General features: G+C 48.6%; 2 protein-coding genes across 2 annotated transcripts; one reads left to right on the top strand and one right to left on the bottom strand.

Annotated features, from left to right (window-relative positions):
- Positions 1-1,058: 1,058 nt before the first annotated feature.
- LOC123123310 (uncharacterized) lies at positions 1,059-2,855 on the top strand. The gene is made up of 2 exons (XM_044543800.1): positions 1,059-2,123; positions 2,228-2,855. The coding sequence occupies exons 1-2, from the start codon at positions 1,333-1,335 to the stop codon at positions 2,472-2,474; spliced, it is 1,038 nt and encodes a 345-aa protein (XP_044399735.1). The 5' UTR covers positions 1,059-1,332; the 3' UTR covers positions 2,475-2,855.
- LOC123123318 (thylakoid lumenal 17.4 kDa protein, chloroplastic) lies at positions 2,726-7,265 on the bottom strand. Its single transcript, XM_044543810.1, has 3 exons — positions 6,930-7,265; positions 3,521-3,767; positions 2,726-3,246 (listed from the first exon to the last, which is right to left on the bottom strand). Exons 1-3 carry the CDS (start codon positions 7,143-7,145, stop codon positions 3,023-3,025), a joined length of 687 nt encoding a protein of 228 aa, XP_044399745.1. The 5' UTR covers positions 7,146-7,265; the 3' UTR covers positions 2,726-3,022.
- Between the last annotated feature and the right edge of the window lie 8,590 nt (positions 7,266-15,855).

The following is a 15,855-nucleotide window of genomic DNA, read 5'->3' as shown; positions in this document are numbered from 1 at the left end:
CAGATCGTCAAAGTCGACTCCCATACAAAACGATATATCTATCTCATTGAAACACCGGGACACCTTCGCCCCTATGAGACACCTTACATTCCCCTTCTATCCTCCTCTATCCTGTGAGTTAATGACAATGAGAGGCGGCAAGCTTTTTCTATGTGGAAACTACAACTATTTGTTTACATTTTACATGAGTCAAGTCAAGCTTTGATCCAAAGTTGTTGGATTACCAAGTCGAGCCGAGGTAGCCTCTTATTTAAAGGAGCTCTAGCAAGTTGAGATGAGTTGGCTCGACTCGGCTTGAGTTCCATCCATAGCCACAGTGATTGTCAGCCTCGTAACAAATTGGATCTTTATCCGAATCTAGACCTTTTCCTTACGGAAAGATCGACTGATACTAAACTGGAAAACAGCTGAGCGGTGGCGACCTTATAGCTTCTGACAGAAGTTCCTTTCTCAAATGAACTACCTGAAATCTACCTTCGCCCCTAAGATTAATACATGGAGGTACCATGTACGTAACAATTTGGTATGCTATCTTTCCAGCCGCATATGTACCCAAAACCCTCCGCCACACCACGCTATAAGTTACTCCCTCTGTTCCAAGTTGGGTCATCTATTTTGGAACGGAGGGAGTAAAACGCTTTCGCGTTTTCTTCACTGTCAAGTTCAAGAAAAGTTGACAGATATTTTCTTCTTCTCAGCTGCTGCACATGTGATAAGTAGCTTTTTTTTAGAAGAATGTGACAAGTAGCTAGCACCCAAGATACGGCAGCCACGCAAAGCCGCACATGCGCAACAGAACAACAAACGCTCCCTCGGCCCTTGTCACCTTCCAAAATGGTGTGCGGACGTGCGGTCTCCTGCCACTGCGGCAGCTAGCTCACTCCACTCGCACCGCACGCATCGGCAAAGCGAGCCTCCCAGGTTGGACGCCAGCGCGCGCGCCCGTGGCGCGTAGCTGGTGATCGATCACGCCGGCCGCGGGCGCGGGCAAAGCGCCGAGAGCGCCGCGCGGCCGATGGAGCCCTTTCCTCTCCCCGGACGAAATTAACCAGAGCTGAACTGGCGCAAGGCACGCATGGAGAACCGGACACCTCCCCCCAGCAGGCCGAGGCGTGCGGGCCACGCGGGGGCACCGGCTTTGGGTTTCCCAGCGTGGCACACGGGGCCAACGGCCAGGGAGGGGCCTTTATATGCCCCGCCATTGCCGCGCTCCCCAACCTCGCAGATCGATCTCCATTCCGCACCGCCTTGGGTGGGAGGTTCTTGGATCCGGACTAACAAACGCCGGCCGTGTTTGGGAGGGCCTCGTTCCTAGCCTATCTCGTCGAGAGGATGGCGGCGGCGAGCATGGTTGGCATGCCCAAGAGCCCCCGCTCGGTGGCCTTCGGGACGGCTGCCTCGCCCTTCGGGGACAGGAGGAAGGCCCGGTTCTGCGTCGCGGCGTGCGGCAGGGACGACCAGCAGCCGCCCCCGTCGATGGCCGCGGTGCCAGCGTCGCTGCGGGCGATCCAGGCCAAGAGGAAGATGGCGGCGCAGGCGCGCGGGGTTCCGCGAGCGACGAGCGCGGCAGGGTGCGCGGTGGCCGCGCTCGCCGCCGCGGTGGAAGCCGTGCAGGGCGCGGCGGTCGGGGGAGCCTCCGGCGCCGCGCGCGGCGCCGGGGATGCCGTGGCGTGGGTCTTCCAGAAGGTGCACTTCGAGTCGCCCGACCTCGCCGTGGGACTGCTCGGTATCGTCGCGTCCTGCCTCGGCACGGCCGTGGAGATGGAGATGGAGCGGATTAGGGCCAAGGAGATCGAGGAGTCGGCCATCAAGGCCAACCCCGCCGCCGCCGTCGATGACGACGATGACAACGGCGAAGATGCGGAAGAGGCAGACGATCTGACGATGCTGGTGGGGATGGAAATGGAGAAGGAGCTCTGGGCCAGGATCGGCATCCATCATGACGACGACGACGACGACATGCCGCTGGGCGACAACGACGACGAGCAGGAGGCCATTGAGGCCGCCCGCGCCGGCATACGGAAGGCCGCGTACGAGCGGATCATTGCCACCTCCGAGGCCAACTCGCTCATCCTCTCCAACTACGCGCAGCTCCTCTACGAGTTCGACAAGGATCTCGACAGGTAAAAATACGCCGCCATAGTCTTGAACATCGATTCCCATGCATGCCAAGATGCACCTGTTACGTGTCATGGTCCTTACCCGCCGTCTCGATCGACCTCGGCAGGGCGGAGGATTATTTCAAGCGTGCGGTCGCCATCGAGCCGCCTGACGGCGAGGCGATGCGGAGGTACGCGGTCTTCCTCTGGCAAGCCCGCGGTGACCTGGCCGGCGCGGAGGACATGTTCACCAGCGCCATCGACGAGGAGCCGGACAGCAGCCACCACCGGAGCAGCTATGCGTGGTTCCTCTGGATGACTGGCGGTGTGGAGACCTGCGTCATCGACTCCGGCAACAACGACGACACCGAATGAAGCCGATCGCCGGAGCAAGGGCCACCTCGAGTTAAAGACAATTAAAGACCGACCTCGCCGGCAGGTGCCTGGGCGGCGAGGCTGCCGGCCATTTTAGATGGTGCATCTAGGTATATATTGCGCACTGTCGGTGAGTAGCATCGGCCCTTGTAGGGGCCATGTTATACTAGGGTGCGCGTGCGAGCATGGCATGCAGGAGCCAAACCCAAGGGCAGGCGAATAATGTTGATGTTGTCAAGCAAGCGCACATATAAAGTACAGTAGGGCCTCATCAATACATGTGTGGATTTGGAATAAAGCATGCATGCATCATCAGTGATGGCATGCTGTTGCTGAATTGTGAACAATATCTATATGTAAACAAAAATATGAAATGCATAAGGTTCTTCCTTTGCTGTAACTTGTGTTTGCACAGATCAAGTGCAGCTGTGGTATGATATTTGCGGTATACATATTTTCATCCTGCTGGTGCTCTATAACAGACCTGACTTACTAATCTTTACCGGACAATGTACGTCGATGCTGCCATAAGTGCAGCTGTGATTGAATCACCTGCATCCCAGCTCCAATCTTGTATCTTCGTTGATGCTGGTGTTTCTGCAAAGCTTCTGAAGGTCAATGTAGCCTATGAGTGTGTCCTCGAAATCGACGTCCTTCATATTAGCCTCGTCGAAGGTTGATCCCGACAGGACGGTGTTCTTGAAGACTGCACCTTCGAGGTCGGCTTTTCCAAAATTGGCACGGTCTATCACTGCGTTCGTGAAGTTCGTGCCTGAAAGCATTTCATAGACAAGTATTTATCTTTATGTTCATATTGTAGCATGATAACACAAAGGTAGATCTGAAAATTGACAGTATTTGGGAGCAACTGCAACAACTCGGTGTGGTGAATAACACAAGTATTTTACACCCTGTCTATAATACGCAATGTAGCCATGATCAATGCAAAGGTACATCTGAAAGGGTCAAGTATTTGGAAGCCATGCAACAATGAATAATGCAGTGTGGTAAAAAACGATTAAGGTGTGTACTTCTGTTTCTGTTACCTTTGAAACTTGCACCAACAGCATAGGCCTTGGACATGACAACTTCTGTCAAGTCAGCACCATCAAACTTTGCGCCTGACATCAATGCCGCCGACAGAGTCTTGCCTTTAAGATTACTTTTATCATTTGTGAAATCACAGAACCGGAGATCAAGCACCTTGTCATACACCCCATTTGCCTGACCAATTGTGTTCCCAACAAATGCAGCCTCGCATCTCTTTGGGTCTGTTGATAGTGGAGGCAACCTCTAACAACCAAAGCAAACAGGGAACAATGTTAGCTCAGAGAACTTTTCCTACTCGACAAACTATCTCAGAATATATATATATATATATATATATATATATATATATATATATATATATATATATATATATATATATATATAAAGGGAAAACGTAGGATTGCAGTGGCATGTCCACCCGGATCCTACAGGCTGTTGTCCGCACCAAAGTGTCTTCGATTGTACCATAGGGAAAACAAAAGATTATGTACATGAGTTTGGAGTGGATGTAAAATTTTCCTTTGAAATGTACTGTAGTGGGTTCCTTAGGAAAATTTCCTATGGGATTCAGTCCTACGAAATAAAAAACCAACATAGAAATAATTCTTAAGGATTTAATCCTCCACTATCCCTATGAATATCCTTTGAATCAAAGAGGCCCTAAAACCATGGAGAAAGGAAGTTAAGCTCTAATGCTAGAAGGCAATTTTCAAGAACAGCACTATAGTGCCAAACTGACGACTACATATTCAGGTTAAACTTGTAGGATTGCAAAATGAAGGTGCACTTCTCTAACAGACATGACAGTGATTTTTAGATGAAATGTGGCTTCACAATACAAAAGACATCAGTACATATAACGTATTCCTACGGTGAAAATTGCCATGCCATAATCAGTTAATCTGATTAAAGTGTGCAACAAGACGATGATTTGTAAAACTGATGGTATTTCCCGCTTCTCTAGAGTTGTATCAGTAACTGAGTCTAGATGCAAATGCAACCCCAAATTAACATATAATCCCTCTGTCCCGAAAGATAAGACATATAAGGTTTGCCCTAAGCCAAAGTTTTATAAGTTTGACCAACTTTCTTACAATATTATCGATACCTACAATAGCAAATCAACATCAATAGTTTCGCCTGAAATATATTTTCATAACAAATTTATTCGGTATTGTAGATATTGACATTATTATCTATAAACCTGATCAAACTCAGAAAACCTTTACTTATGACAACTTATACACCTTATATTTTGGTCTGCAAGATAGTAACAAATACAACAGAGCTCTTGGTAAGTACTTCCTCCGATCAAAATTAATTGACGCAGCTTTAGTAAAAAAATTGCAGTAGTGCACATTACATTCTGTGGTAAGTGTAGTACTCTGTTGTGACCTCCTGGACGCTTGAGGTGCCCTCGTGTCGTCCTCTCCAGGGTTACTCAGAGGCGATTAGGGTTTCTCGCTCCACCCTCTCCCTCCCTTGCCACCACCCGAGGTGGTCGCCGGGCAAGCCGGTGTGTACGCCGATGAAGGTCGCGGTGAGGTGCTCGTTACTTCATTCCTTCGCAAAGGACTCTGGTTGCCGAGGAGGCAGCCTTAGATGGCGAGGCGGCATTGCCTCCGTGCAGGCGGCGCCGAGGTGCGAGCCAACTTCCTTGTGCATGGGCAGCAAGGAGTCGACAGATAGTGGTCGCGGCACGGATTTTCTCTCTATCTCTCCAGACCCGAATGTCAAGGTCCTCTCCCCCTTAGCTCACTCCCTTCGCCGGCTTTGCCTGTTAGCGGCCATCGGTCGCCGGATACGGAGAAGCCTGGGTGGTGGTTGTGTGGGCTTGAGACTAGGGGGAAACCCTTGGTCCGTTACTCCGGCCATGGCGGCAGCGATGCACAAATGAGCCGCTGGAGGAACCGCCGAGGTCTCTTTTCTCCACCCCCATCCCAGTTCCCGGGGAAAAGCCCAAAAACCCGCCTTGGGTTGGGCAGCGGCGGCGCCTTGTGCATCGTGACCTCCATGGAGGCACCGTCCAAGGAAGTTTTGGTTCTTTGGGTGAGTGGTGATGCGGTTGGTTGGTGTTCCGTGGTTGTCGAGTCCAAGCGGCTGCAAATCAATGGAGGTTCATAGGTCCAGCAAGTCACCCACTTATCTTTAGGGTGGTGTTCTTCGGTGGCTAGGAGTGTGGCTGTGTCCCGGCAGTGCAGCGCCTTCGAGCCTGGGCAGAAGGGAATAGGGTTCCCCTTCCCGGTGGCAGCAATGTGGCTAGCGCTGCGGATGCCTGAGCTTTGTTCTGCAGTCGTGGGTCTGTGCTCAATAATCAGATATTCCTAGCTGCGCCTATGTGATTCTGCAGCTTCCTTCTTCAGTGATTATTCCCAGTGGTTTTCCCAATGTTTTTGGTCGTCCAAGGGCAGCAGTGATGCGGCTGGTGTGTGTGTTTGTGCACACACGCTTGCCGTGTGAAGATGGCCATGCACAATGGCTGCTCTAGGTTCGAGGCCGGCATCTGTTCCAGCTCTCGGTTGAGCGCCTCTACGGTTGCGATGCCTTTGATCCTAGGCGAGGGGATGGGGTTCCTCTTCGTCGGTAGATAAGCCAGGTGATGGGTTCGGTGTCTCCAGTCCCATGGATCAGGCTTTTTGACGATTCTTTCAGACCGTAAGCTGATCCTTGGAAGCTTCTTCTGCTTTTGTCTGTTCTTTGGTGCCAGAGTGCAGCTGGCTTCGACATTACTAGCAGTGCTCTCTCTGTTTTTTCTTTGTTTGTGTGTAGTGTGTGTTGTGTTCTAAGCTGATCAGTCAGCCCCCTTGTATCTTTCAGCCGATGTTGCTTGGTGCCATGTAATCCCAGGTTGCTTGATGGCTTCGTTAATTTAAAGTTGGGCTCGTCTTAAGCCGTCCTTCTAAAAAGTACTCCTACGTTGATTTATTTATTTACTTATTTTGAGAAAGCTGAAAATTTATTTTAAGCCTTCACCTTCAGGTTAATTAAACCACTATTATTTCTCCAACACCAATACCAATATTTCTTCAGAATATCACTATTCTTTAGCTAATCTCCAACAGTTGTTGAAGAGTACCATTTCTATGGAGATTTAAACCCAGTATTTAGAAAGCAATTTTCCTACTGGCTAAGTATATTTGATCGAATCAAAGTGAAACCTAATAAATTTCCTACAGTCGAATCTGAGCATAAGCTAAGGTCACAAGAGACATCATTTTATAGAGACCAAAATTCCATCTGAATGGCGACTTCCCCTAATCTGCCACCAAACCCTAGGAAAACGCGACGTGAGTCTATTTGCGCTAGCGACCAGCGGTCGTCGGGTTCTACAAATTTCCTTTCAATAAATAAGAAGGTGACTGGAATCGCACAATGCCCGTGGTGGAGCCGGAGGAAACCACCAACCTGGCCGGCGGCGATGACCGGGCTGGGGGCTGACGCGACGGCCCAGGCTGCGAGCAAGCCGCACGCGAACCCTCCCACGGCCTTGGCGCGGCCGCCGCTCCCGGCTCCCCCAGCGTCGGCCAAGCACGTCACGCGGCACCCTCTCGGCTGAAACTGCAGACGTAGAGCAGAGCCACCGCGCGCGGTGGCCGGCGAGGCGAGGCAAGACGAGACCATGTCAATGCAATGCGGGGAGAGCGGCTGCGTGGCTGAGCGGAGAAGAGAGGGGGTGGTGGGTCTGTACGTACGTGTGCGGCGCGCGCGGCGTGGTGACGAGGAAGGGGGGGAGATAGAAGGGATCATAGTCTTATCCTCCCAAGGCTTATCCCGGTTTCGTCTCTCGTCCGCTTGACGACCACGGGCCCACGTGACCGGCGAGACTGGTAAAAATGGCCAACAGTAGTTTAAGAGGCTGTTTGGATTGCAGCCTACAACAGCCCAACCAAAAAATTGGTAGTTGACCAGGCGTGGGCGAATGTTTGGATCAGGGCCAATAATTTGGCTCGCCCTGCCCAAAGTAGCACCGGTAGTTTAGTTTCACGCCAACTTTTTGGCGAGTCAGGGGCGGCAGAATTCTGCGCCAATATTTTGGCGGCCCACGGATTGGCAGGGCCAGCAGGGGCACCATCCAAACACACCCTAAGAAACTGATCGAACAGGCGGCTGCCACAAATCTACCGACTGATTTTGACCGGCCGACCCAAACGGACGACGCTTTTGTCTGTTTTTTGTTCGTTTGGGTCGGCTGTCCGCCGGACGCCCATCCTCTTTTAAATTTGGATCGACAGTGCGCCCAACGCGCCGATCCATTTCATGACCAAGCGCGCATAGTTTATGCCAGCGCCCATGTTGTCGCCCTGATTTTGGCGCTCCAGCGCGCGGGAAAGGGTAGCGGGTGGGAAAAAATCGGCCTAGCGCGCGTTGGTTTTGGCGCTCCAGCGCGCGGGAAAGGTTCGCGCGCTAGTTTTGGCGCGCCGTGGCCGGCGCTCGTTATTAAGAAGGCGCCCCCCCCCCCCACACTCTGTTCGCCGCTCACTCGTCTCGTCCCCTCTCATTAGCCTCGCCGCATCTGCGCCACCATGTCGATGCGCCGCCTGGGCGCTTCAGACTTTCGCGGAGTCCGCGAGCGCCGCTCCGGCGCCTTCTCCTCCGAGATCTGGTTTGGCGAGAAACGCCTCATTCTCGGCACCTTCGACATCGCAGAGGAGGCGGCCCGCACGTACGACGCCGCAGCGTGGCGCCTCCTGCGGCCTCGTCGGGAGATGAATTTTTCCGACGTGTCAACGAGCCAGCGGGCGCAGGATCTCGCGCCTCTCCCGCGACTTTTCACCGACGAGGATCGTCGTGACCACCAGAGGCGGCAGCGTCGCCTCGCTATCGCCGAGATGGACGTGGAAGCCATGGCGGTGTGGTGCGAACGCTTCCCGTAGGACATCGTCGACGAGCGCCAATTCTACAAGCAAAGGAGGACGGAGAGGGAGGCGAGGAGGACGGAGCGAGCCGCCTATCGGGAGGACAAGCGTGCGCGGAAGCAGGCCGCTCAATTGAACATGAAGCTAGGAGAAGCGTCGTCCTGGGACTCCGAGGACAAGCAGTATGCTGATGCCTACATTCAGACGTCGGAGGAGGATGTTACCGAGTCGGAGTCAGAAAACGACGAGTAGTTGATCTTTTCTTTTATCTGTCTATGCTAAAACTATCTATGTATCTTTTTTCTATTCGAAAAATGGCCGGCGGCGTCGGCGACGAAGCAGGAGGGCGAGGGTGTGCAACCGACCAGCGGGCCCGGGGAGGAGAGAGGGCAAGCGCGCACGTGTCCGTCTTGTGTCCGCGCCGATACTAATCCGGCTCAAAAATGGGCCGAGAATGGGTCGGCAGGCGAACGAAAGCGGACACGCGTCCGTTTGGGTCGGCGCATTGGGACGACTTTTCTGTCCGCGCCGACCCAAACTGATGGCGGCCGACGAAATGGGTCGCCCCACTGGAGTTGCTCTTAGGTACGTCAATGTGCGCACGTCTTTCTCTCACATTGCATCCAACCAAACCCCCCCTCTGCTTCGATCACGTAGCACCGCGAGTCGCTAGCGAGCGTCCATTGCAGCACCGGCGAGCCGCCACCGAGAGCTCCATAGCAGCAACACAGTCTACGTCTAGCTGCCGGCTAGCGCTGCGATGCAGCACCGAGAGTGCCGGTGACACTACTAGAATAAAGCCTACTAGTAACCCTGGTTCTTTGGGCTAGTAGTAGCGCGGGTCGGCACGCGTTACTACTACCCATCATAGCAGTAGCGTTGGTCATTCCAGCGCTACTGCTACAACTACCTATCAGTAGCGCTGGTTGGGATCCGCACTACTACTAAAATTTTCTGTTTTTTCCTCCTGCGTATTGACGATGTATTTGTACAGGTTTTATACAGTAGTCTCATCATATGATTTTATGAGCATGATGAGTTATTATATATATATCAGTGGGTGAAAGAGACGTGGATTAGGTTCAAGTGGAGGCAACATGGTGCAGATCCAAAGTACAACTAATCCAAACTTGATCACTTTAGTTTGGATTAGTAGTACTTTTGATCTGCACCATGTTGCCTCCATTTGAATCTAATCCACGTTTATTTCGCCCATTGATATATAATAAATCATCATGCTCATAATGATATAACAACTCAGCATCATCATAATAATAATAACTCATCATCATTTTCATAATAAAAAGTCATACTCATACTCATCATCATAATCGTCTAACAACTTCTACCCGCTATCATAATAACAAGTCATCCTCATTACCATCATAGTCATCTAACCAACCCTAATTAATTGTTCTTAGCACATGATCATGAGAATTAGTTAGGACCCGCTACCATCTCTAAGGTAAAATAGCATAAAACATCATAGCCCCTAACTCTCCATTATGAAGAATGGAGATTGTCCTATCTTCAATTCGTGGGCTTCGCACCATATTGCCTCCAAGTAGCTCCCTCCGACTATTCATAATTTTTTTCCATCCTTTGATTGTGAGGTCTTCGTCTCTTTTAGAAATAGTGTATCCACAGTGGACAACCGTAGATAGACCTGGTCGTAAGCTCATACTATCAATGTCACCTTTCGTATGCAACATATGAGGCACGCAATCCTTCGGGATTTTCTATTCAAAAGCATAATAATAACATAGTAAACAATGTAGTTTAACTTTAATTAGAAGAATGTATGCAAAAGATGCACTCGTGTCATAATAGTAAAAAAGTCTTACCATGCCATCTCCATGGATGTTGCGGTAGTTCAACATGTGGACTAGTGACACGTATTGACCATAATACGGAGGAATTTTATAATTCTTATTGAAAGTCTCAACATCAATAATAAATGATACAAGATGGTTTTTCTCCTCGTAAGTTAGTTCAGGGCCATCAGTGTAGTATGTTTTGTCTACTACTTTATATACATTTTTTGAAAAATGGAAATAATCTGTGAACTATTTTTAAATAAACAATATAAATTACTTAATAAATATGTTTGAGAAACTGACATAGAGGTAGAAGTGGAAGTGTATCAACATCGACCCAAATGTCGATATTCTCTTTGTCGATGTCATCTTCAGGATCACCAAGATCGAAGGTGACATGCATACCCTCCTGAAAACCATATGCCTTGCATAGTGCTGCCCAATTCGAGCAACCAAAATGGGAGTAGGTCACCGCATTGTATAGCTTTACACTAGTACAACGAGGTGCTATACACATGGTTTTTAACCCCTTTCCGCGACGGCATTTGTAACCGTCGCCAAGTGAGTGTGGGTGATAGGGGGGTCCTTCCCACACGACCCAGAAAACTAGCTGGGGCAAAAAAGAGCTCGTGTGCGATCAGGTGAGGCATCGAAACCTAATCGTTTTCGTTCGTATGTACATCCCACACGGTGAATCCCAGAAAAATATTTTCGTTCGTATATATATATCACACACAGTCAATCCAAGGAACACATTTCATTTCTTATATACATCCCACACAGTCAATCCAAGGAAAATGTTTCCGTTCATAAGTACATCCCACACAGTCAATTTAGGAAAAACGTTTCCGTTTGTATGTACATCCCACACAGTCAATCCAAGGAAAACGTTTTCGTTTGTATGTACATCCCACACAAGTTTATGTATAGGCTCGTGTGTGATAGGTGTAACTATCACACACACTCTGCCTTGGTTAACCATTTGCTTTTATCAACTATATCACACATGATTTGATGAAGAAACCTGTGTGGCATTGGGCTATCCACCACAAGCACTTTTACTGCTAGAACCGTTTGCAAAGTTCCATGGCACATTTAGCAGGTTTATTAGTTTACAATTAATAATTCCAGTGTTACGCAAATTCACATTTCATATCGAACAGTTGTTTGCCTATTTCATATCAGGCACATAAATATATTTTTAACATCACAGTACGATAGCTACCTGAAAACAGGATAGTACAACATATAGCTAGTTCAACTTCATAGGAATAATATTAGAACAATATATTCATTTCCCTAATCGAGATCATCCAGGCTCATCTTATCCACCTCTGCTTTCAGTTCAATAAGAACCTGTTTTGCACTGGCCAACTGGGAAAGTGCCTCCTCCTTCGCCAACACCATCTTACCAAAGTCTGATTTAAAAAATCTGAGCTCATTCTCCACCTTCCTCTTTTTATCCCGCATCTTCAAATATTCTTCAGCGTTCACAATACTTTCTCTAAGCCTACCTCTATACTCTCCCTCATACATGCTCGAGACCTTTGCTATGCACCTCTTCAAAGACTGTGGCCACTCTTGATCAACCCACTCCAAGTAAGAACACATCTGTTCATCCTATAATATTTAAAACTAGATCAGTAACAATTATAGGGGAAATGGGTTTATAGCAACATAGAAAATCACCAATACTTATTTTGAAAAACTGAAGAAACAGGTTAATTATGACATATCTTCTCAAAATGATCAATGTGCAAATGAATTAATTGCTACTGAGACAACAACTAAATTCTGTAACATTAGAAGCTATAATTAACTACAACAACACTACAAGTTCTTACTCATGTACTATAAATAACAAATTGAACATTTTATGAGGAAGGTAAATATAACTGCAACATCATAGCGACACTGTTTGGATGACAACAAATTCATACTAATAGGTGTGTACATGCACAAATTTAGTAACATATAACTAATAACACTAAGGCCGTCCTCTATGTATGCCAAAACCGGGGTAAAGACAATTGTTGCTACATCTCGCACCGGTGCCCTGCACTGACAAGCCGATGCAGCGAAAAAAAATCAGGGACCCGGACTCCGGAGCACCTAGTTGCTCCGATGCCCAGTTCCTTCGTACCAGAAAGATTTAGTATTTTACTGCTTGGCTGCTCGGATGTGTGGACCAAAGTTGGCTGCACAAACTGCTGAAGCGGTGCCAAATATTTTTCTAATGGCACCGCTGATGGGATGGCAACATTTTTAGATACTAGGTTCAAACTGTGACACTATCTTCAGATGCGTTTGGTTGAAGGTGTGGTATGAATGGGTTGGGACTGTGACAGTGTCTGAATCACATCAAACAAATGATTTGTAAGAACGAAATAGGGTCTAACCTTCTCTGCACATGCCAGAAACTTCCTCCCACTGTCCACAAATTCAAACGCAACTAGCTTCACGCATGGAGATTGATGGTGACAACGAGCAGACAGATCTTCAGCTACCCCACTCCATTCGTTGAAAATGATGGTCCTAGGGAGCTACAAGAGGAAGAAATGACTCAAATCGACCGCCGGGTAAAAATCCTTCACTCCAAGTCATAGCCCAAGAGAGAGAAGAGAGGCATACCCGGGCAATGAAGGAGTCGTTGGAGGAGGAGGAACCGCTGGAGTGGTCTTTGAAGAAGACCATGGCGACCCTGGTGGTAGGATGCGAGACGGCGAGAGCGGGGAAGCGACTATAGCTTAGGAACGAAGGAAGGAAGGAGGAAAAAGGGGAAATGTGACTTGTGGTCGGGGAGAAAAGGGGGGTGGGGAAAGGGGGGGGTAGATATTTTTGGTGATAAGCCAAAAAATTTGAAATGTGGAGAGAAACTTTGCGCGTGGTGCCGCCGGACACCATTCACTTTGAACGATTGTGTGCATCGCAAACGATTCTTCTGCTTTACACGCATGGGATGAGTTTGATAATTCAAATTTTGGTGAAGATTTCCCTGGGTACGTCATTGCATAATTTAATACCGCTTGCTAATTTGGGCACACAAAAGAGCGTACATCACACAGACCACATTTACCGAATCGAGCAATTTTAGTAATTAAACAGAGCCAGTTGACCTAAACATTGCACTAACAAAAGACCAGCATTAAAACAAAGCCTAAGTACGCATGATTTTCACAAATCCGTCGCCGCGCCGGCCTATGCATCACCGGTGTGAGATGAGACATCGATGACTTGTCCTGGCGACATGCCGTCGTTGGTGGACTCTGCTTCCCCCTGCTGAAGTCGATCGCGTCCTCATCCTCGTCCTCGGCGCCGCCCTCAAGGTTGTAGTACTCGTAGTATGGCTGCGCCAGAGCTCGCGTTGGTACTCCACCGCCGATTCCTCGACGGACAGACTCTTTTCTACCTCGACCTCGGCCACGTGCAACTCCTCCTCCTGGCGCTCCTCTATCTCCGCCGCCTCCTGCATCTCCAGCTCCCGCTCCACATGTTGGGGAACGTAGTAATTTCAAAAAAATTCCTACGCACACGCAAGAGCATGGTGATGCATAGCAACGAGAGGGGAGAGTGTCGTCCACGTACCCTCGTAGACCTTTAAGCGGAAGTGTTATGACAACGCGGTTGATGTAGTCATACGTCTTCACGATTGACCGATCCTCAGTACCGAACGTACGACACCTCCGCGTTCAGCACATGTTCAGCTCGGTGACGTCCCGCGTGAAAGGATCGAGATGGACCTAGAGGGGGGGGGGTGAATAGGTACAATTACAAATTTTAATTGTTACTTAGCAATTTTAGGAATAATGCTGAATATGAAGGTGAGCCTAACAATTGCTAGTAAGTACCAAGTACTAAGCAAGTAACACAAGCATATAAGTAAGCAAGCACAATATGATGTAAGTAAGTGCAACAAGAGATAATGTATGCAAGTGTAAAAAGACAAGTAACCACAAGTAGAGAGTTAAGGTTAGGAATAACCACAACTCCAGGCGACGAGGATGTATGCCGATGTTCACTTCCTTGGAGGGAAGCTAATCACCGTTAGAGGGATGGATGTTACCACGACGGCACACCAACGCCACGAAGGCTCACCCTATTCTCCCTTTGAGACAACACCACGGAGGCGTTTCTCAACCACTAGTGGTAGACCTTGGGGTGGTCTCCAAACCCTCACAAACTTTTCCGAGGGCAATCACAAAGTTCGATTCCTCTCCGGATGACTCCTACCGCCTAGGAGTCTCCAACCTCCAAGAGTAACAAGACCGATGGGGAAATGCTCAAAACTTGCTCAAGTCACGAATTCCTTTGGTGCAAAGAAAGGAAAGAAGTGGATCTATCACTTTATTGGAGAACTTCTCTCAAAATGCTCCTAGAACACTTGGGAATCCAGGATTTAGTGTCGATGAATGAGAGAGAGAGTGAGGAGTGTTCTTGTGAGGCTCAAAGTGAATGGTCAACCCTATCCCGTGGGAGGGAAGGGTGTATATATAGGAGGTGGGGAAAACTAGCCGTTTGGCCACTTATTGCACAGGATCTACCGGACGTCCGGTGGGTACCGGACGACCGGTGACATAGATCGGACCGGACGTCCGGTCGGGGAACCGGTCGTCCGCTCGCTGGAGTATAAATCTGACCGTGAACACAACACAGGTAGCGGACGTCCGGAGAGTAGCGGTCGACCGCTGACCGGACGTCCGGTGAGACCGGAAATCCGTTAATATGTGTTCTGTTTGGATGTAACGGACGTCCGGAGAAACCGGACATCCGTTAATAAGTGTTCTGTTTGTGATGTACCGGACGTCCGGTGAGCACCGGAAGTCCGGTCAGTTGTGAAGGCTAGTCCAGCAGGTTCACAAACACAAAATAGACCGTGCACACATGATGAAAACTAAAAAGATGATAGAAGAAGTGTTTTGTGTACTTTGAGCAAGTCTTTCACGCTATCCAACGGTCCCCTCTTAATAGTGTGGGATCCCTATACTCAAGAACAAAATGAAAATAAAGGGCCAAGGCCATTTGTCTTGTATTCTCCGCACTTGAGTAATATATACCTCTTTGCTTGTAGTCATGATCCACACACACATAGAACTTGAAACATAATCCTGAGATATACTTGATAACATGATTAGTTCCAAAAATGCATGTTGTCATCAACATCAAAATAAGATTAAGGGCATGATTGCACTTTCAATCTCCCCCTTTTTGGTAGTTGATGACAACACACATGCACTTTTTTTAAATAGTCTTTGAATATCGAAAGAAGTAAAGACATTTAGTATCAAAGAATATGATGTGGAGCTCCCTTTCATCATGTGCAATAACTAAAGATAAGCATGAGAGGGGCTCCCCCTTAATATGATACCAACACCATCGAGGCTAAAACACCGAAACTCAATACCCAAGTCCTTCAACACTCATAGCATATAACATAGATAACAGGTAGGCTACTAACATAGCATGAGTTTGATAACAAGTTAATAACATAGCATCATCACATTACATAAATAGGTGCCTATGGTACATAAATAAGTGCCTACTCCCCCTTGGCAGCAAATAACCAAAAGGAGGAATCAGAGCAGCATCAAAGAGCATCATCATCATCACTGTCACGAGCACCACTACCACCAGCCTCATCAAGAAAGTCAGCCCACTCGG

This window comes from Triticum aestivum, chromosome 1B (genome assembly GCF_018294505.1).
Source record: "Triticum aestivum cultivar Chinese Spring chromosome 1B, IWGSC CS RefSeq v2.1, whole genome shotgun sequence".
Lineage (NCBI taxonomy): Eukaryota > Viridiplantae > Streptophyta > Magnoliopsida > Poales > Poaceae > Triticum > Triticum aestivum.
Note: the sequence above shows the minus strand (reverse complement) of the source record. Positions and strands in the feature narration are given on the sequence as shown.

What these genes read in the sequence shown, in the direction of transcription:
- LOC123123310 (XM_044543800.1), top strand. Translation starts at nt 1,333, where the DNA reads ATGGCGGCGGCGAGCATGGTTGGCATGCCCAAGAGCCCCCGCTCGGTG. An exon ending in TTCGACAAGGATCTCGACAG is followed by an intron (nt 2,124 to 2,227) that starts GTAAAAATACGC and finishes CGACCTCGGCAG; the next exon opens with GGCGGAGGATTATTTCAAGC.
- LOC123123318 (XM_044543810.1), bottom strand. Translation starts at nt 7,145, where the DNA reads ATGGTCTCGTCTTGCCTCGCCTCGCCGGCCACCGCGCGCGGTGGCTCT. An exon ending in CGGTCATCGCCGCCGGCCAG is followed by an intron (nt 3,768 to 6,929) that starts GTTGGTGGTTTC and finishes TTTGGTTGTTAG; the next exon opens with AGGTTGCCTCCACTATCAAC. An exon ending in TGTTGGTGCAAGTTTCAAAG is followed by an intron (nt 3,247 to 3,520) that starts GTAACAGAAACA and finishes AAATGCTTTCAG; the next exon opens with GCACGAACTTCACGAACGCA.